This window comes from Lygodium microphyllum, chromosome 4 (assembly GCF_053477565.2).
Source record: "Lygodium microphyllum isolate KBCC chromosome 4, Lygodium_microphyllum_v1.1.10, whole genome shotgun sequence".
NCBI lineage: Eukaryota > Viridiplantae > Streptophyta > Polypodiopsida > Schizaeales > Lygodiaceae > Lygodium > Lygodium microphyllum.
This window is the reverse complement of record NC_141138.1, coordinates 30517570-30539284: the sequence shown is the minus strand read 5'-3', so window position 1 is coordinate 30539284 and position 21715 is coordinate 30517570. Positions and strand designations below refer to the sequence as shown.

The window sequence follows — 21715 nt, the reverse complement described above, 5'->3', positions numbered from 1 at the left end:
GCTTTGGTAGGGCATCTGTTCAAAATATGGCAAGCACACATGACTGCTTCCATCCAAAAACTATGAGGCAAGCTCTTTGCCTTCAGCATACATCTGGCCATCTCCATGAGTGACCGATTTTTCCTCTCTGCTACCCCATTCTACTGTGGAGTATAAGCTGTAGTATACTGATGTACTATGCCCTTCTGCTGCAAAAAAGAATTCAGCATAGAGGACATGTATTCCCCCCCTCGGTCCGAACGGAGAGTCTTAATGTGGCATCCAGATTGGTTTTCAACAAGTGCACTGAAAGCCAAAAATGCATCATACACTTCTGACTTCTTTTTCAAACAATAGACCCAGCAAAAACGTGTGAAGTCATCAATGAATGTCACAAAATAATAACAACCACCCAATGACATGGTCTGCATAGGCCCACAAACATCTGAATGCACCAACTGCAATCTGGTTGTTGCCCTGAAAGCAACATCACGAGGAAATGAGAAACGATGCATTTTCCCCAAAATGCATCCCTCCCATAAGTGCTCAGGAGGTCTCTCCAAGAGAGGTAAGCCATCCAGCATCTGAGTACGCTGTAAAAGCATCAAGCTGCCAAAGTTTACATGCCCTAAACGAGCATGCCATAACTCCGCCTGTATCATAGCAAGAGTAAGAGTGGATGTCAAGTATGCTGACTGATCTACTGAAAGAGCATCCAACTCATATAAACCATGACACAAAGATCCTGTCAAGACCAATGTCATGCATTCTTTTTCTCGAACCATGCAACGGTCATCATCAAAAGTGACCTGCGTACCACAACGTGCCAAAGAAGAAACAAACAAAGCATCCTGCAGGCGGAGAATGGAGCCATCAATGGCTGTGAGCTCAATCTCCCCAATACCACGAACAGGGTATGATGCATTATTGGCACACTGTACTGATTTCCCAACGGGAGGTGCACTACTGAAGCAAACAAATCTCTGCAAGATGTGATATGTCTAGAAGCACCACTGTCAAAGAACCAAGTGTCAGCATCCTCTGTAGAGCTAAGTGCTCTATCGGCCCAAGAGATATCATAACTGCAAGTGTAAAAACAATAGTCCCTGTCCACAACAAAGGATGCGGACTCGCTAGCAGTGGAAGGAGTAGTAGAAACAGACATTCCTGACTCCTTTTTCTTCTCTTTGGCAATGCGCTTTTTGCACTCAATGATATATTAGCCGGGCTTCTTACAATAATGACATTTTCCTTTCTTTGCTTGCGTCCCCCCTTGTGACTGATTCTGCGATGTGCCAGAAGTACCAGGACTCTGTGGAGCATTTTTCACCTTGTTGTTCTTGCCTTTCTGTCTTGCCACAAAAGCCTGCTCAGAGACTATAGCATCCACACCACTATTTTTCCGTGTTTGCTCCTCCTCTAGAAGCAAGCTAACCAGCTGAATAAAAGTGAGTGGGTGCTCAGCAATCCTCGTAGTGAGGTTCAATGCAGTATGAAAAGACAAGTACGAAGGAGGTAGGGAATTCAAGGTGGTGGATATCAACTGTGCATCCGAAAAATACTCATCTACATTCATGAGCTGCTCCCTCAAGTCCTGAATTTTGTTTAAGTGATCCTGCATAGAATCACCTTCATGCATCTTCAAAGTTTCCAACTCTTTCTTTAAAAAAGAGATCCGTGTCTCATTTTTTCTTGCAAACATATGCTCCAAAGTCAACCATGCATCTCGTGAAGAAGATGCCGAACGGATATGAGGTATGATGGACCGCTGAACTGCCAGAGCAATCAGCGACAAGGCCTGTGCATCACGGGTATCCCAAGCTTTTTGAGCTGCAATTCTTGGAGGAAGTGGCTGAGGTGGAGCGGGAAGAGGTCCCCATTGTCCACGTGCGCCATGGGGAGGAGGAGTAGCGGGAGCTACAACTCCCGGCCGAGTTTCCTCTCCACTGACATAATCCCATAAATTCTTGGTCACTAATACATTTTTCATCATAAATGACCAAAGGGAATAGTTGTTTCCGTCCAGTCTGTCCTCCTTAGATACATACGTAAAAACATCACCTTCCTGATTTGCCATGATCACAAATTTCCAAAGACAAAATGAGCAATGTCAAAGCAGTACGAACTGGAAATCTGCAAATTTCCAAAAATTGCAGTAAATACGTTTCTGCAATTAATGTGCAAGGGCGTACTCTATCAGAAAACTGTCTTTTACTGCACGTTTCCCAAGGTGCAAATAGTGCAATGCAACACTGTTATGAATAAATCCCCAAAAATTTTGCCAAAATTTCTGTCAAAAACAGTCGTTCTGTGACTGTATCAGCAGTTTAAACGCATCTGTCCTCCAAATACACAAAAGCCCCAAAATTTCTGACGATTCAGTCTAGAAATTTGCATGAAATTTATTTCTCCAGTAGTTCTGTGCCAACCGCGTGTGAATCTCCGCTTCCAGAATTTTATTCTGGGCTGAAATAATAAAAAATTTTGAAAATTTTACCTGGGCATGTGGTAAAAAACGGTGGTCTGACGGGTAGGCAACGTGGACAGGGCAAGCGACGTGGACAGGGCAGGCGGGCTGTCGATTGGCGGGCTGACGACTCTGACGCGGGCAGGCGGGCAGCGACTCTGACGCGAGTAGGCGGGCAGCGACTCTGACGCGGGTAGGCGGGCAGTTCGTGGTCACGAGCAGGCATTGACTCGGCTTGCAGGAAACGAGGCCCTAGCAGACTGGTGGAGCTGCTCGCGAGCTGACGTGGAGTTTCGTGACGTGGCGAGACTGTGTCAGGCGGACTAACGAATCTGACGACGTTGACGTTTGACGTGGACGACTGCAGGCGACGACGAAATGTGAGAAGGCTACGCTGACAAACGTCAGCGCCTGCAGCTGACGTGACGCGTCTGGGATGTTGACGGCTCCTGCTGGTGGCGCGCTGGGACAGGGCAATGTTGCACGTTGATTGTGAGCTGCGCGCAAGGTAGAACTGGGCAGGTCTTGAGCTGCCGACTCGGAGGCAAGACTGGCAGGGACTCCTAGCTGCTGCCTGAGGACAGCTCTGATACCAAATGTGAGAGCAGAGGATCGAGATACAGCCAGATTCAGTAGACAGTGTGAGAGTGAGAGAGACAGAGTTGAAGCATGACACCCAAGAGAATAGACTGAATGAGTGTAATCTGAAAGTACAAAGTACAACCCTTAAAATTAGGGTTGTAGGGGGGTGTTCACACCCGACACACACTAAGTGCCTAAATGTGTATAACATAAGCACATAAGTACATACGATAATAAGACCATAAGTCTGGGGGAAAAAACCTCTCCTACCGAGAGTAAAAAGTGCCCCAGTGTCCTACTGATCACCGACACTCCCATATGAGCGTAGGCGTAAGTAAGGCATGAGTAAAATACCCAACACTCATTTCCAAGGGGGGAAGGGGGTAAGGTGCGGAACATAAAAACAAACTCTGAATCTCAATCAATATCCAAAAGCAGAAAAGAATGGATAAAAATCAACTTATGATTGAGGAAAAGTGTCATAAATTTTTTGGGGAATGCATGGATTGTTAGAAGGAAAATTCTCTTTCTATACTTAAGCATTTCAGTTTTCTATAAGCATACGACCATTTTCTATGTATCTTTCCGTAAGAAATTATTTGAAGAACACTAATGGTGAGCTATGGCTTCATGACAAGCACCTACAATGGCAAGACAAGAGAAAACCAACAAGTTGTCATTCTCAAAGGAAGAGCAAGAAGAGTATGGCTTCTCAGTGGAGATGAAGGCCTTCAACCGATTCAAGTCCAGACACATCTTGAATTCGAAAGATGTAGCCATGGAGGAGCGGGCCATAAAGCAGATTGTGGATCAATGCAATCTACAGAAGTATATGGAGAAAGTTGAAGCAGTGGACTATAGTAAGTGCGCAAAGTTCCTCCGTACCTTCAACAGGAACCGTGGCACCATAAATGTATGGTAAGGAGAGGCCACCCGCCAAGAGAAAGTTGAGTTGACCCCGGAGCTCGTGGAGAGAGCGTTGGGCCTGGCCAACAAAGTTGAAAGACAGCTGAAAAGGGATGTGTATAACATGCTGGGAATGGACAAAGTTCTCGTCCACACTATTGATGGCATCAGCTTAGCTGATATCCCTGACCTAGAAGTCAAGCTAGAAGCCAAGATGGTGCATGCCTTGTTTTCAAGCCAAAGGTACAACATGCTAATGAGCAAGATCAACATGTCGATGATGGAAAGCATTGCAACCAAGTCTTTAGATGAAGTGAACTTGACTGGCTTTGTGCGGAAGACAATTGAGACCTCAACAAATGTACTAGCTACAAGTGGAAGACTTGCAGGTGGAGAGTCCCGGCCTCTAAGGCAAGAAAGAAGTCGTCATCTAAGGCCTCGACCATAGGATTTGGTGGGGTCTTGACTGCCATCATCAGGGAGGCATTGAAGGAAGCACAAGGCAAAGTGCAGTTCGATGGGAAAGATGTATCCATTAAGTTGGTACTTTATGGTACTAATACGTAAGGTACGGTACCTAAAGTATGGTATAGTATGAAACCTTTCATATGTGGTACTAGTGCAACTCTCATTATTTCATTCATTGTAACACACAAAAAGTACTAAGTCACACATATAGTGTATGAAAGTAGGTCACTAACTAACCAAACATCTCTAACTTAAATAAGTTTGTTTGACCCATTATTATCCCACACATGACTAGTAACAGCTAGCTACAACTGTACTAAGTAGAGTCTGTGTCAATACCACTAATAAGCTTGATTTTCAATAGGGTATGGGCTTTAAGCTCCTGAAATGCCTTCTATGCCACCTTACGATCCTCTGTCCTAAGAATAGCTGATAAAACTCATGCTCTAACTTGGCCAGGTATGCCCTCTTCTTTAGCCACACTAGGCAACAAAAGATCGTGCATGTCTAGCCATGTGTATAGGTCCCTCATGCGTCCTCCTATTAGAGGAATGGATAAGTTTCTCGGCATTCCATACTATACTAGTTGTTCTATGGAACATTCTTCCTCGTAAGGGTGATAGGAGGGCAAGTGTGAGAGAAATATGTGGTAGCCACAGTATGGAGTGTGGAACCAAGCTGTGTCATAAACTCCTTCAAGGTTAAGTATTGATCCATGTCCTACAAGGCCCAATGTAGGCAGTTAGAGTAGGCACTTGCCATCTATTTGGTAAAATGATACTTGTGGACCTGTTCTCAGCAATTTGTGAAATATATCTCTCTAGATCACTCATTTTTAATGCATTATCAACAACGAAATCTAAAATTTCTCAATATAAGCAAAAGAAATGGATTGGCTAAGGCTATTACAACGAAGGTAAGTAAGATAAGCGTTGCCTTTGGAACTCCAAAAAAACAGATTCTTATTGAGTTCTTGCCCAGAAAAAAATCAATAAAATACTATCTGCGATAAGAGGTAAGAAACCTAGTAGATAATCCATTGGGCTCACTCCTAGCCTCTACGTAGCTCCAATAGAGGGGGCTCCCTTTGGTCGTCTAGATGCATGCTTATGTGGAAAGCATGTGAGAGCATCTGATCCTATCCATCTAGCGAATCCTTTAAGAATAGGTAGTCCATGTGAGCCAAGAGGTGGACAAAGAAATACGCACACACACACGAACACACACACACGTCTTAGATGCTATCCATCTAGCGAATCCTTTAAGAATAGGTAGTCCATGTGAGCCAAGAGGTGGACAAAGAAATACGCACACACACACGAACACACACACACGTGTCTTCTAAGGTCAAAATTGGCGTATGAGACAAAATCATGTACAATGTTGATCATCGATGGACATCAAAATGTGAGGTTTTAAAAGATGGTCAATGATATACAATAAAAGAAGCCAAGGCGGTGTACAAGACAAAATAGTGCTCATATAAGGATACAATGGGAGGATGAGATAGTACATGTCTAGCTGTGTGCCTAAATGATACTCATATATCTAGTTCCACCCAATCACGATCGGTGGGTACAATATGTCACACATCCTGGATGAAATAGTATGAGGGTAGCATTTGGACCACGCCCTCAACTCTATCAACTACTACTTGTATCACTTGCAGATCTCCCTCATCTCTCTCTAATGTAGTATCTATGCCTCGTAACCTTGTATCCACAAGTGGCATGCTACTCAGATCTCCTCAGCTCTCTGAACTATCACCCATCTCTTTGTAGGTGCCATGTGTGTGGTCGCTATTTGGAAGAAATCAGTAAGTTGTGACTTGCCACTCTCTGTGTAGTGCCACTCTGTAGTAGTGATGTGCGGAGCCTCTCAATCTTGACTAGAAACTGGCCCAAGTGGCGCTGGTGTGGGGACTCCATAACTAGTCTTAGCAAGGTGTCTCCTCCAAATAGTGTGGGGTAGCTGGCTCAGATTGTGCTGTAGGCTCTACATCTGCGGATGTAGTGCTCCCAACTCTCCACTCAGCTCTAGGCATCCGGGCTGCTCACCCGATCTTGATCTCAAGCTGGTGAGAGGATACCTGTAACCGGCCTGTTCTCTGGAAAGGGCGGTAGTGTACAACCAAAATATATAAATGCTTTCACCCAATTCATAGTCGCCCACTTTACCTGAACTTAAAGACACAGAATCAAGAAGAAATACAAGAAGCTAGAATGCTACTATTGCCACACAGACACCCTGTTCGCCCCTAAGTTAGGCGACCCTTGCGGTATTTCTTTATTTTTAAAAAGAGAGAAAGTACAATGGGCTGTCTTTCACCTATTCTAGGTGAAATTTGGCAGCATAACAGTACAATTACTGACCCAAAACAAGTTGACAAGGAGGGGAAACTCTGCCCAAGTTTGAAACTTCTGGTTGGAGTGCAAAATTGACCATTTCAGCGTGCTGTAATTACTGGTTCAGACCTGTTTTGATACCTGTTTTCAGCTCATATTGTTCCCTATACTGTTCTCCATCATCTGTGCCAAGTGCCCCTTGATTCTGACATCAATTGGGCTCTGAAATAACCTCTGAACAGTCCAAAATCAGTACTGATTTAGTGCTGTTTCGGACACTTGCTTGGTGAGGTTACCACCCTCACCTGTTCCTGCTTGGGGGCAGCAAACAATTGCTCCTGTTCCTGGAGAAAGGAGGCTCTTGCCTCATGCAAAAACAACATATTCCCACACAACTGTACCTGAATCAGAAGAAAGGCCCTTGACTGGGGCATAACCATAACTATTAGGGAGAGACAGAGAGAGTAGGGAGCAAGCTCAACCCTCTGTGCATCATAGACAAGGTAGGCAAGCTCTCAATAATTCTCCATCAGCAACTGTCCATCTTTTTCCCCTCTTCAAATGAACCCCCCAAAAGCCCAAAAAACTGCACGCCAGCCCCTCTTTAAAGAGGAAAGTGCACAAATTTGTGCCAAATGGCAGCAATGGAAGGTGTTTCCCGTTCTAGCCTTCAAATCTAAAATTCTCCATGCTCGGTGCAAAATTTAACCTCGGCACAGACCAGAAAATTAATCCTCGTGCAAAAACGAAGATAATGATATGAACAAATTCTGAGGTCCAAAAATAGTAACTCCCTAAATTTTAGGAGTTGCTTCCATTGCATCCCCACTAGTCTTCTGACCATCTTTGCAGACTATGGCTACATCCAAATTTGTAATGTAGCTCAACTGAAAGTGAATTTCCACTGATGACCCCACATGGACTAATCTCTTGGAGATTTGTCCATCTTCACTTTCAACTAGTCTCTTCCAGGCTAGTTCTTCAGCACACTTGTCCACATACACTTTCACAAGTCTCTTCCAGGCTTGTCAATCTACAATGCCATCAGTCTCTTCCAGACTTGTACTGGACCTTAATTGTCTAGTCTTGACTCACTGGACATTCCTGTCCGTTTCACATACTAGCCATGCAACTCAGGCATTTAGATTTCAAGAGGGATCCTTCCAAAAAGAAAAACCAAATAAAGTATGTAATAAAGAAATCAGCAAAAAGGTAATAGTTGTCACAATCTTGTGTCATACCTCCCTCTCGAAATCACAAACGTCCTCGTTTGCATGAATGTCATACATGCTTCCAGCTAACCCAGTGAACTTACACTTGGCAGCACATATACAACACATACACGCTATCAGTCAACATTGTGTACTGAACACACTGTTAACACATGTATGTTCTAACTGTGAAACATGGCAGACTATCATCATGTGACTCCACATCACTGTTTTCAGATATAGTGGCCGGTACACCACAATGATATCCCCATAGTGGCAGATTCTCATTTGATGACTCCACATCACCCTGACTAGAGATCTAGTGGCTGGTACATCAAAATGATATTCCCACTGAGTCAATTCACAGAATACATGCCCGATCGAGTAACCATTGTTACAACATGTATTCAATTCAATAGAAGTAAAAACTGTATTCTTGCAAGCAATACTTACTTCTTTAGCACTGAGAAAACCATATGGACACAATAAGTGTTAACCTGTACAAAATCTGTTTCTGTACATAATTTCTTTCTTGAGCAATTGTCACTTTGACAATCTATTTCAGCTTAGAGATACAAGGGGTCAAGGTAGGTTGCAAGCGAAATGCTTCAATGTAAAGTTCCAACACATTAGGTGACTCTGCAAGTTCACCTTCGTCCATCCACTTAGCATCTACAGCTGGATAGTTCTTGAACTTAACCAAATACCTTCTAGCAGCCTTGCCTTTCACTTTCCTTTCCTTGTGTGCGAGTACCTATTCTGGAACAAGAATTTCATCAAGTTTCTCAACTTCGGGCTGTTCCTCAACTAGCATATCTTTTGGCACATCACCCACATAGGGTCTAAGAAGACTTACATGGAAAGCATTATGAATCTTCCAATTGTCAAGCAATTTCAGTCTATAGCTGACATCACTAATCTTCTCTGTTACTTTAAAAGGCCTATACTATCGCATACTAAGCTTAGTGAAAAGACTTTCCTTGCCTTTCCGCTTCTTTAAACGTGTCTTTTCAAACCGCAACAGTACCCAATCACCAAGTGAAAATATCAATTCACGACGGTGATGATCAACAGCTTTCTTTTGCTTTGCCTGAGTCCTTTCGAGGGCACGCTTAACTTTCTGATACATTTCACCCATACTCAGCACATATTGATCTGCTTGAAAGATCTTATCCTTTGTATGCAAAATGGGAGAAACCTTTTTACCACCTTCAACAATTTCAAAAGGGGCTTTGCCTGTTGACGAATGCACAGTATTATTGTATGCATACTCGACCAAAGGCAAATACTGCTCCCACTTTGACTTGTGCTCTGACACATAGCACTTAAGCAGATCTAAGACAGTAGAATTTGCCTCTTCTGACTGTCCATCAGTCTGTGGATGAAATGACGATGAGAACTTAAGCGTTGTGCTCATGTTCTCAAATATGCCTCTCCAAAGTAGATTTGTCATCTGTGGATCACGGTCACTAACAATAGACTGTGGCATACCATGGTACTTGAAGACATTGCACATAAACAAACGTGCCATTTGATCTGGTTTTATCTTCTCTCTGACAGGAATGAAATGAGCCTGTTTGCTAAACCTGCAAATAATAGTCCATATCCCATCATTTCCTGTCTGTGTCCTTGGAAGATCGAAGATAAAATCCATAGCTATGCTTTCCCATGGTTTATCTCGAATAGGCAATGGCTGTAAAAGCCCTGGTGCTTTTTGCCTGTCAAACTTGACCTTCTGGCAAATCAAACACTGCCGCACAAAAGCATCCACGTCTCTTCTCAAAGTAGGCCAATAAAAGAATGTCTCTATTGCTTTGACTGTTGCATCAATACCAGATGCCCTACATACGGTGGAGAGTGACTCTCTATCATAAATTTCCGTCTCAATGGCATAGTCACACATAGTCTATCATGCATCAACATGAAACCATCCTTGAGAAGATAATGCTCATGATGTTGTCCATTGACAAGCTGATCAAAGATTCTTGCAAAATCTTAATTATCAGCATACTGTTCCTTCATATCATCAAGCTCATGATGATAAGGAATTGACACAGCTTAAATTTGTGGCTTCCTTGACAAAGCATCAGCCACAACATTCTTTTTGCCTTCCACATGCACAATCTGAAAATGGAACATTGACAAAAAGCTTGCCCAATGCATATGCTTTTATGACAGCTTAGTCTGAGTTAAGAAATAACGCAATGTCTGATGATCTGTTTGGACAACAAAACCTGCCCCAAGTAGGTAGTGTTTCCAACAAGAAAGCGCATGAATCACAGCCAGCAATTCTTTCTAATAGACCTGCATAGTCTTCTCTGGCCCTCGCAAGATTCTGCTTTCATAAGCCACTACCCGGCCATCTTGCATTAGCACTGTACCAATGCTATTACCACAGGCATCACACTGGACAACAAATGGCTTTCTAAGATCTGGCAGAATGATCACTGGACTAGAAGTCATCTTTTCTTTAAGAAGATTAAAAGCTGAAATCTCTTTCTGTGTCCACTGGAAAGAGATTCCTTTCTTCTGTAAAGCATGTAAAGGTGAAGCAATCTCTGCAAAGTTGCGGATGAACCTCCTGTAGTAAGAACACAAACCCAAGAAGCTTCTAACATCATGGACAGTCTTCAAATCTGGCCATGTTCTAATTGCTTCAACCTTAGCACGATCCATTCGAACACCATCCTTTGACACTATGTGCCCCAGGAACTAGATTTCCTCCAAGAAGAACTCACTCTTCTTGCCATTGATAAGCAACCTATTACTGCAAAGCTCATCAAAGACTGCTTTTAAGTGTTCTCTATGCTCCTGTTCATTCTTTGAAAAGACAATCATGTCATCAAAGAATGTACCAACAAACTGCTTGTATGGACGAAAAATCCTGTCCATCGTTTGATTAAACGTAGTAGGAGCATTAGTAAGTCCAAATGGCATTACCAAGAACTCATAGAGACCAAACGTGGTCCTAAATGCAGTCTTATGCACATCCTCTCGCTTAATCCTGATCTGATGGTATCCACTCTTCAAATCTATCCTGCTGAAAATTGACGCTCCTTCCAAACGATCAAGGATGTCGTCAATTCTTGGAATGAGGAACCTGTTATTGATGGTACTCTTGTTCAACGCTCGATAATCTATGCACATGCGCCAAGAGCCATCCTTCTTCTGCACTAAGAGCACTAGTGAGCAAAAGGGAGATGAACTTGCCTAAATCAGCCCTTTTTCTAACAGCTCATTCACCTGGCTCAATATCTCTTTCTGTTGGGCTGCACTAACCCTATACGGAGGTCTATTTGGTGGGCTACTGCTTGGCACCAAATCTATCGCATGATCCTCAGACCTCTCTGGTGGCAACTGTGATGGTAATGAGTCGGAAAAACAATCACTGAACTGAGACAAGAAAGCAGACCTATCTCTATTTAACATAGAGAAATTTGACTCATCATTATCCTTGACATCACGTGCAAAAATCAAGTACGCAGAAAGATGATTCTTTATTACAAATGTAATGGCAGAAGCCGATACAACAGGTACAGACTCTCCTTTAAGCTTCACATTAAGCACATGAGTCTTTCCCCTATGTTCCAAAGTCAGTGTCTTGTTAAAGGCATCCAACACACCATGCTTTCTGAACATCCATGGCATTCCCAACAAGACATCACAGCCTTCAAGTGGCATGATGTAAAATTCTTCTGCATCAACATAAGACTGTATATGAAGACGCAGCTTTCCAAGAATGGGTGTCACAAACTCTGAGTGGCCAGGACATGCCAACCCTGCCTCTGCTGTGTAGCCCATCTCATCTGCTCTGATGCCCAAAGTAGAAGCCAACTCTGGTGAGATAAAGTTTGCCTTAGCTCTGGGATCAAAGAAATGAGTACATGTTGATCCCTAACTTTACCCCAAGCTCTGCAAAGCTCATTAGCATCCGAGTGTGGCTTGTCTCCCAGCATATCTAGCACTAAACCTGCTGAAGGTTTGGGTTTCTTTCCTTTCCTATCCTCTTTATCATCATCAGCTGGTCTCTTATTCTTGTCCGGACAATTAGACGCAATATGACCAGTCTGCTCACAGATAAAGCACTTTCTCTCAGCCATTAAAGCCTTTCTCTCTTCAAGAGACTTGCGCACAAAAGGTTTCTTCTGGTCCTTTGACTGCTGTCCAAAGAACTTGGCTGGCTTCTTCTTGAACTGCCAAGGTTTACTTGTGCTCTGAGAAATCTGAGAAACCTGTTTACCAAATGGCTTCTTTGCTGAAAATTTCTCAGATTTGTCATGTTTAATGCTGCCCCCAAAACCACTTGATTATCCCAACAATAATGCATTTCCTGTGCTGGCATTCTCAATTAACTGAGTCAAAGTGGTGACCTTTGTCTTTGTACAATAATTCCGGAGTTCCTTGGGCAGCCTGCAACAATATTTCTCTATCTGCTCGGTCAATGGCACAACCCTGTAAGAAGTGACTGGAAGTAAAGCCTCCCAAAACTTCTTGTTATAGTCTTCCAGATCCTTGCATTTATATACATCCAAATTGTGCCAAGCTGACATAACATCGATCTCAAATTCATTGGTCAACCAAGCAGAAGCAAATACTTGCTTAAAGTAAGTCCAAGTGGCAGGAGCATGTCCTTGCATCAACAGTGTACTCCACCACTGACTAGCATTGTCCTTAAGAAAGGTGGAAGCTTTCCGGACCCTAGAAGGCTCTATAAAATTCCCTCCTGTAAATGCGGCATCAAACTGCTGTAAGAAAGAGAGAGCCTTAGTCCTATCTTCAAATCCTCGAAAGATGTCAAACTGTACGGCTGCACCACCTTCCTTATATGGCTTTGGCTTCTCATGAGCCATCAAAGGGTCCGTAGGATATGCCTGTAACATAGGAACACTAACAGGTGGTATGGGAGTTGCCGGACCACTGACTACAGGGCTTGTAGACACAATGCTTGCTTGCTGATTTTGATAACCAGCCGTATTAAAAGTGCCCTGTGGCATGCCAAAACTGCCCTGAACTCCCTGAAATCCAGGCTGCATGCCTATATTGCCATACATGGGGTTTGGTATAAAACCCTGTGTACCCCCAAACACTGTTCTTGGCACATAAATCTGGTTTCCAAGCACATAACCAGCCATACTCTAAAATACACATCCACCTCCAAAGTACCCAGGATGTACTGAGGTCGGTGGGAAAACCTGTAGTAAAGCCAGAAAACTACTTCCCTGTCCATTTAAACCAACATTTGGCTGCTGTAAAGTGGCGAGCTGAACTAGCAATGCCTGTGTAACTAGCGTTTCCGCCACCTGTTCCTGGACAGTCGGAACCAATCTTGGAGTCTCCATTGACTCCGCAAGCTGCCTTGGTGTTTCCACTGAATCTGCAGCATGATTACCCTTATCCTGGACCTCTACTGGATCTGAAATCTTTGCAGATTGCCCAACTTGCTGTAAAGGAAGGGAGGGTTCCAAAAATGCCAAAAACCTTGGATTCTGCATCACTTGAGTAAACAATGGCGATGGAACCATGTAACCGGCCTGTTCTCTGGAAAGGGCAGTAGTGTACAACCAAAATATATAAATGCTTTCACCCAATTCACAGTCGCTCACTTTACCTGAACTTAAAGACACAGAATCAAGAAGAAATACAAGAAGCTAGAATGATCCTGTTGCCACACAGACACCCTGTTGGCCCCTAAGTCAAGTGCCCCTTGCGGTATTTCTTTATTTTTAAAAAGAGAGAAAGTACAATGGGCTGTCTTTCACCTATTCTGGGTGAAATTTGGCAACATAACAGTACAATTACTGATCCAAAACAAGTTGACCAGGAGGGGAAACTCTGCCCAAGTTTGAAACTTCTGGTTGGAGTGCAAAATTGACCATTTCAGCGTGCTGTAATTACTGGTTCAGACCTGTTTTGAAACCTGTTTTCAGCTCATATTGTTCCCTATACTGTTCTCCATCATCTGTGCCAAGTGCCCCTTGATTCTGACATCAATTGGGCTCTGAAATAACCTCTGAACAGTCCAAAATCAGTACTGATTTAGTGCTGTTTCGGACACTTGCTTGGTGAGGTTACCACCCTCACCTGTTCCTGCTTGGGGGCAGCAAACAATTGCTCCTGTTCCTGGAGAAAGGAGGCTCTTGCCTCATGCAAAAACAACATATTCCCACACAACTGTACCTAAATCAGAAGAAAGGCCCTTGACTGGGGCATAACCATAACTATTAGGGAGAGACAGAGAGAGTAGGGAGCAAGCTCAACCCTCTGTGCATCATAGACAAGGTAGGCAAGCTCTCAATAATTCTCCATCAGCAACTGTCCATCTTTTTCCCCTCTTCAAATGAACCCCCCAAAAGCCCAAAAAACTGCACGCCAGCCCCTCTTTAAAGAGGAAAGTGCACAAATTTGTGCCAAATGGCAGCAATGGAAGGTGTTTCCCGTTCTAGCATTCCAATCTAAAATTCTCCATGCTCGGTGCAAAATTTGACCTCGGCACAAACCAGAGAATTAATCCTCGTGCAAAAACGAAGATAATGACACGAACAAATTCTGAGGCCCAAAAATAGTAACTCCCTAAATTTTAGGAGTTGCTTCCATTGCATCCCCACTAGTCTTCTGACCATCTTTGCAAACTATGGCTACATCCAAATTTGTAATGTAGCTCAACTGAAAGTGAATTTCCACTGATGACCACACATGAACTAATCTCTTGGAGATTTGTCCATCTTCACTTTGAACTAGTCTCTTCCAGGCTAGTTCTTCAACACACTTGTCCATATACACTTTCACAAGTCTCTTCCAGGCTTGTCAATCTACAATGCCATCAATCTCTTCCATACTTGTACTGGACCTTAATTGTCTAGTCTTGACTCACTGGACATTCCTGTCCGTTTCACATACTAGCCATGCAACTCAGGCATTTAGATTTCAAGAGGGATCCTTCCAAAAAGAAAAACCAAATAAAGTATGTAATAAAGAAATCAGCAAAAAGGTAATAGTTGTCACAGTCTTGTGACAATACCCTAAGCCAATGGCTACCTGCCTGTGGCATGTATACATCTAGGTATCTAGGTTTCTCGATGAAGCCATCCATGGTAGTCTTCATGAAGTGGTCTCTGTAGTAAGGCATCTTTGGGGGAAGGGGCTGCCTGGGTGATAGCCATGTATGTTGTATGTACAATAGATAAAGATCTTGTCGCATGACCAAGTTTGTCTCTGTGTGGGAGAGATGTATGAAGGGGGAGTCAAGATCATACTGGAAGGGAGGGAGATGGTCCATCAATCCCATATCTTAGCCACTGCTCAACCTATGCATACCATGAAGTCTTCTGTCCTGCTTGAGCTAGCAGCCTAGAGGCCTCAAAGGCCCTTCTAGGTAGTCTATTCCGAATCTGGATGCATGTCACATACTCTGTGTATGCAGCAGATGATCTGAAAATGGGAAGGTCTTACCTTAAAAGGTAATCCTATACAAAAGATTCTAGAGAGAAGATATATCAAGATAAAGAGGCTATTTGTAAGAAGAGCTATAGCATAGCATAGTCTATTGAAAAGCTCAAGGATTTAAAGTTGGGCATGATTCAGAGGTACATTTGTATGGCTCAAAGGCAGAATGCACATGAGCAGGGACCCAAAAATCCAAGTATTGCTCTCAGGCTCAATGCAGAGGCCAGGAAATGAGTTACCAAAACCCCCCAGTTAAAAGATAACTTCTTCAAGAATCTTACCACATGTGCTATTGCTTCGTCGGTGGTTGATGCAAGTACATCCTCATCACTATCGACGTAAGCATTTGGTATGAATTAAAAAGAACTTGCCGTCAAGCCCAAGAAGTATTGTAACTAAACTATTTTGGGTGCTCATAACTGTTTATTGCAAGTATCTTATTGGTCTACTTGTATTTCTTCTACTAAGATAATGTAACCCAAGATTTTCAATGTTGTTGTGCCCTGTCTGCATTTATATCCAACTGTTGAGACCATGTTGCGGCATGGATTGATATATCATCTAAGTATTTGACAAGCACCTTCCTTTCAATGAGATCTAGGAACAAGTTATTTCCCATTCTTTCAAATGTTATTGGAGGTTGGTTAATCCAAAGGGCATTACCTTGAATTGGAAGAAATTTGCAATAACTACACTTGGACAGCTTGTTTTTATTGTAGAAGGCACTGAGAATCAATTCTATATCTTTGCTTCAACGTTCTTTGTCCATAAGAATGGCAACCAACTCCTCATAAGGCATGTCCTGTCCTACCTCAAGAGCTCCCTCATCTGTATTGTACTACTTTCATCCTGCATTCATCAGTATTCAGTCATTCATTACTTTCTCCTTGTTTTTCTTGCATTTTTACCCCAGTTCACCGCATGTTAGTCATGTTTGAACACACTGTTTTCTCTGCTAACACTAGGGTCGATGAAGAAAAACCACTCCAACAATGTTGACAATCTCTTACGAAAATCTAACCGAAGAAAAATGACATCTATCTCCTAGTGACCTGGTTGTTGAAGAGAAGAGGCTGCCTCAGGGCTCTCTAATACAGGCATCAGGAAAAAGACCTCTAGACCCTGATCATAGCAGCTGTAAATCTGACCTCGAAACTCCTCCCCAAGTCTCTAGCTCTGATCTGTTACAGAAGACACCTGATGCTCAGCTGCCAAGGGCCCCACAACTGATGTCTGATCTCCTCCTATTCAAAAGCAATAACTTTTTCCAAGGCTCTGCACCTGGAAGAAGGCCTCTAACAATGGGCGTGACCAGCAAATCTCTGCAACCTGGGAGCTTATATTGAGCATTCCTGCCTGGCAGGATTAGAAGGCTATGCTCCTGCATTTGAAAGCAACAGACCTAAAAAGATCCCACACTCATGACCACTTGAACATGATACATGGAAACCAAAGTGACGTGAGTGCCTAGATGCACTTTCAGGCATCATGACTGTCCCTTTTTTGCTTACCCATGTTAAAGAACTCTCCTGTTCTCTCATACTTCATTAATATAAGTCAATTTATGAAATTAAGGAAACAGAACCATTTCTTTGTCAAAATTTGTCAGATGCAAAATTTATCAGTTCTTAGTATTATTCTGCATTTTACCATTCTGTTTACCTTATTTGCCCTCACTTGTACTAAGAAGGCATAATATAGTTGCTTTTAATTCTGTATTTGACACACTTATTCGATTTAATATTAATGCCATAAAACATTAAAATAACTATTCCAAAAGGTAGAACCCTAAAAAAAGTAAAGAAGTTGTTATGGGGGAACTATTACCACAGGGTCCACTCTTGAAGGTGAGAGACTTGATATTTGATACCTACAAGAACCAAGCAAGAAAAAGGTAGCTCAAAAGGAAAATTTTGTATCTTTGAATGTGCAATCTTCACAAACCATTCACAATTCTCACAAAAGTAAGCAGTGCGCACATCCAAGCAAGATTAAAGCTTCCAAAACATACTTATGTCAAGCAGACATTATAACTGGATAGCACATTATACTCTCCTATTGTTGAATGGGACTCGTAATATGAATGTATTGTATTTTGTAACTTCATTTCCTCATTTATTATATTTATCAATCCTTATTGTTCAAAACTATGACAAAAAGTGAGTGTACTTACCTCAACTTCTCCTGATAAAATCGCATAGCCCCTATATTTCTTTTCTGAACAGTTAACATCACTGCCTTCATATTGTTCTGCAAAAAAGTGAACTGTAGGATCATTTGCTGCTTGACAAGTATCAACATAGACTTCACTATATGTAAGCATAGGGCAAGTTTGACCATGTGTGCAGAAGGCAGTATGAGACTAAGACCTTCCGTGCAATTAGCTCCAGTAACTGCATAAGAAACTTTCCTAGGCCCCTGCCTTGCACATCCTTTTCCAGCTGCAGTTCATACACATATAGCACAGGTACTTCCTCCTCAACAACAAAACGGTATTGCACAAAACCAACAACACGTCCTCCAGAACCTTTCCAGAGGTGTGAATGACTTTCCTCAGTACCACCAAGACTGCGCTCAGAAGTTTTGTCAACATCATTCACTGTCTCATTCAAGGATCCAATAATGTACCTAGCGTCTGCAGCGACCATTTCTCTTCGTTTTATTTTCTCCTCTTCTGCCCATTCAGTGCCATATGGCCCCTCCATGTTTATCTAACAAGCAAAAGGAACAGGTATCATGTTTGCATACCTTTATGATTTAGATTCTAGTTTGTTACTCTCATTGCATATGTCACAGGTATATTATACTCTTTTCAGACAAAAATTAAAACTGCAGGGCAACTTTACTTTCACAATATCTCAAAACTATCATAAAAATTGGTTTATAAAATTAGTTTCCCAGAAACCACATAGCAAGCTTGTCATTTGGCAGAGCGATGATCCATCAAATAATAAAAACAGCACAAATTTTATTTGGCAGAAGTGGTGAACTATCAAATATTAAAGGTTCGTTGAGCAACTCAACAAGAAATGTTAGAGCCCCTCCTCTCTAATGCAGGCAAAATTTTATTTGGCAGAAGTGATGATGTATCAAATATTAAAGGTCTGTTGAGACACTCAACAAGAAATGTTAGATCCCCCTGTTCCTCCACACTGTTGAGCAGACCTTCTCGTTTCGCCCGCCTGTTCCTCCATGCAGCGTGCTGTGCCTCTCCCCCTGCCAGACCTTCTCACCATCGAGCTGCCTCCCCCCCGCCCTGTCCCACGCCCGTTCAACCCCCCCCCCCCAAAGCCCTGATTCCAGCCCGCGCTGTCTTCCCCCACCTTGCGGCTTCTGTTTGCTGCTCCAGTCCCACCACCCTCTGCGCCCCGCCAATCTGACGCCCCAGGCCCCCCCCCCCACCCCCCCACTGTCCCCCGTCTCCTTCACCCTGCAGCTCCAGGCCCCTCACCCGCACAGCTCCAGTCTGACGACATCATTCGTGGCGCCCAGTGCCTCCATCATCGTCAAAAAATAGAACCCCCCCCCCCCCGGTTGCTCCCTCCGTTTGCAGCAACACTCCCCCCCCCCCCCCCCTCTGGCAGTTCAGCAATGTGATTGGCACATTCTCAGTAGGGACGCGCAATGGAAACCTCTGGTCAGACGCCGGCGCATTCTGTGAGTGCCCCCAGTCAAACACCTTGTGCATCGTCCTCTCTGAGGAACAGCTCTTCGCAGTCCGTGCCACAGAGCTGGAGCTAAAAGTAACAACAATCTTCGGTCAGGTCATAGAACACTCCCCATCCAGGGCCCAGCTTCGGGATTGACTTCACTCCACACTGCGCATTGGCACTACGCAAATCGTGGAGGCGGTTCTCATGGGGCAAGGGATCTTCATGGTACGACTCACCTCGGCAGACGCAACCCGTGAGCTAGTGGCTAGTTCACCCTATGCTTCCACAAAGGGGGTCATCTATATGGTTCCCTAGTACACTGGCTTCACAATGGAGGCATTCGCGCTCCACAACAGGTTCCTGAGACATCCGGTCACCCTACTCTTCCCTGGACTAGTGGTAGAGTATTGCCAGCTAGTGGAGGACTTCGAACGACGGCTCTTCAGCACTATCCGTCCTACCTCCTTCGCAGACGCAGTGACAGCAGCAGGAGTCCCGAAGGTACGAGTGGCAATGAAAGAGACAAAGCATATACAACAGTTTCTAGAGATTGGGGCAGGTGAACACTCCTTCAAGCAGCAGGTTATTGTGACTTGGCAACCAGGGTAGTGCCTGCGTTGTCATGAGTTTGGGCATTAGGCAGTAGACTGTACGTACTTCGGAGCCAAGGTGGCTTCGCCAATAGGCCCATAGGTGGACGCGGACGGCTTCACACAGGTCCAAAGACGATAGAGAGGGAGACGGCAGGGAGGCCGTAGTCAGCCCCTCAGACACAGCCACGGCAATAGGAGGGCGAGCATTGCCCCCCACCCCGACAGAACACCACGCAGCCACCCCCTCCTCCCCCCACCCAACAAGACCACATGCCTACGCATCCACCCCACACGGAAGCATCACAGGCCAGCTCCCACGAGGGCCCACATCCCCCACGCCCTCCCCCCCTCCCCCCAAGGTTCCCCCCCCCCCACCCTAGTCCACAACTGCCCCCTTCCAGAGCTACCGGACCCTCCCCCACACCCGCCGTGTGCCCCGGACCACCCCACCACCCCTCGAGTCCCCCCCTCCCAACCATCACCCCCTCCGACCACCCCCCTTGATCCCCACCCAGTACAGGTGACCCCCCACCCCCCACAGGAGGGGAGGAGCCCCATACACCGACATCCTCCACTCACCGGCAGTCAAGCCCCCCTTCCTCCCCCCCCCCAACCCACACAGCCACCAGCTCATCCGTCCATGCCGCCCGTCACACTTTCCCGAGACAAGCACAACTGCTACCACATGAGTTTTTTCGCAGTGGACCGTGGTCTTACCTTAGAGTTGTGGAGCGCGGAGAGTTCCCACTACCCCTGGAGGTGGGAATCTTCGTGGTATGCAAGTCAAGGAGCGGCAAGGTCCATCTACTAGCACCACTGGACGGACCAAACTATGTCTTCTTCCTTCAAATCTCTCACATAGGAAACTGGACGATGACACAAATAGAGGAGGAGGTGAAGAGCCACGCAGCAAACCACATCCCCCAGTGGATGGGAGAAGGTAGACTGGTACTTTTCTCCCAGTAGTGGCCATGTTGTATGATGGCATTAACTGGTGGGCTGGGGACGAGGTCCCACATCTGAGCATTATCTTTCGAGCCCCTCTACAGTGGAGAGCTCCAATGGATGTGATCAAGTGGCCCCTGGCACAGGCAGCCTGCTTCTACCAATGTACAGAGTCTCGCCTCTCAGTCTAGTTGATAGATGCCCTAATGGTACCACCAAGCGCATCCATTACCGCCATGGTCTGCCCAAGGGCTACCTTGGGGGAATGGAGTTCACCGTCCAGGCCGGCAGCAAAGTGTATCCGCATGCCTCATAGCTCCTCTTCTTCGTGAGCAACTTCCACACCAAACAAATTCTTGTTCGGTCAATCACAGGTTTCCCTATGAGCTTACATCTTGCATCCTGGAATGTGAATAGCCTCCACTACAGTGGAGCACGTGGTTCTAGGAAGTTGATTGTTTAGCAAGAGCTGCAGCCTACCCTTGCCGGACGGATTGACATCTTACTTCTACACGAACACAAGCTCACTCCCACCCAGGCCCAGTGGGTAGGGAAGGTACTCCTGGGCAGTTCACACACTTACTGGGAGCACACCATCAGTGCCCATAGCAGGAGTGGAGGCGTATGCACCTCTATTGGCCCGGGTCTCACCGCCTGTGTACAAGACCGCGGGACGATAGTGGCAAGGAGGGTTCTATGGATTAGATTGGATATTGGGGACTCGTGCCTTGGAGTCCTCAATGTCCATGCCTCTACCGAGGTTAGGGCACGCAGCAAGTTCTGGGTGGAGATCGCAACACGACTCCCAGAGGTGGACTCCTCGATTGTTGGAAGAGACTTCAACAACCTGGAGGCCTTAGAGGATCAGTAGGGAAGAGAGGGAAACTACCAGGGCATGGCTGGGGAGGAGAAGGAGAGGCATGGGAGGTCTTTCTACTGTCAATAGGAGCACGCGATGCTTGGAGGGACCCAGCTTTCCACGAGAGGGAGGGATCATTGGACTTCTCTTGGGGATATAGGCGGCTAGGTGGAGTCCTGCTAGAGCAGTTGGACGAGTTCTATGTGGGAGAGTGGGAATGCTCTTGCGGAGGCCGGGTAAGGTAGTTGGCGGGCACCACTTTGT

At 44.8% G+C, this 21715-nt stretch overlaps 1 protein-coding gene across 1 annotated transcript in view; it reads right to left on the bottom strand.

Annotated features, from left to right (window-relative positions):
• LOC148036912 (Acyl-CoA N-acyltransferases (NAT) superfamily protein) overlaps positions 1-21715 on the bottom strand; it is a 130348-nt gene that overhangs the window by 18157 nt on the left and 90476 nt on the right. The window contains exons 4-6 of the mRNA XM_087675835.1: positions 17771-18112; positions 17575-17651; positions 17229-17271 (exon numbers count right to left, since the gene is read on the bottom strand). Coding sequence (XP_087531961.1) covers positions 17229-17271; positions 17575-17651; positions 17771-18112 — 462 coding nt within the window. The remainder of the gene's footprint in view (positions 1-17228; positions 17272-17574; positions 17652-17770; positions 18113-21715) is intronic.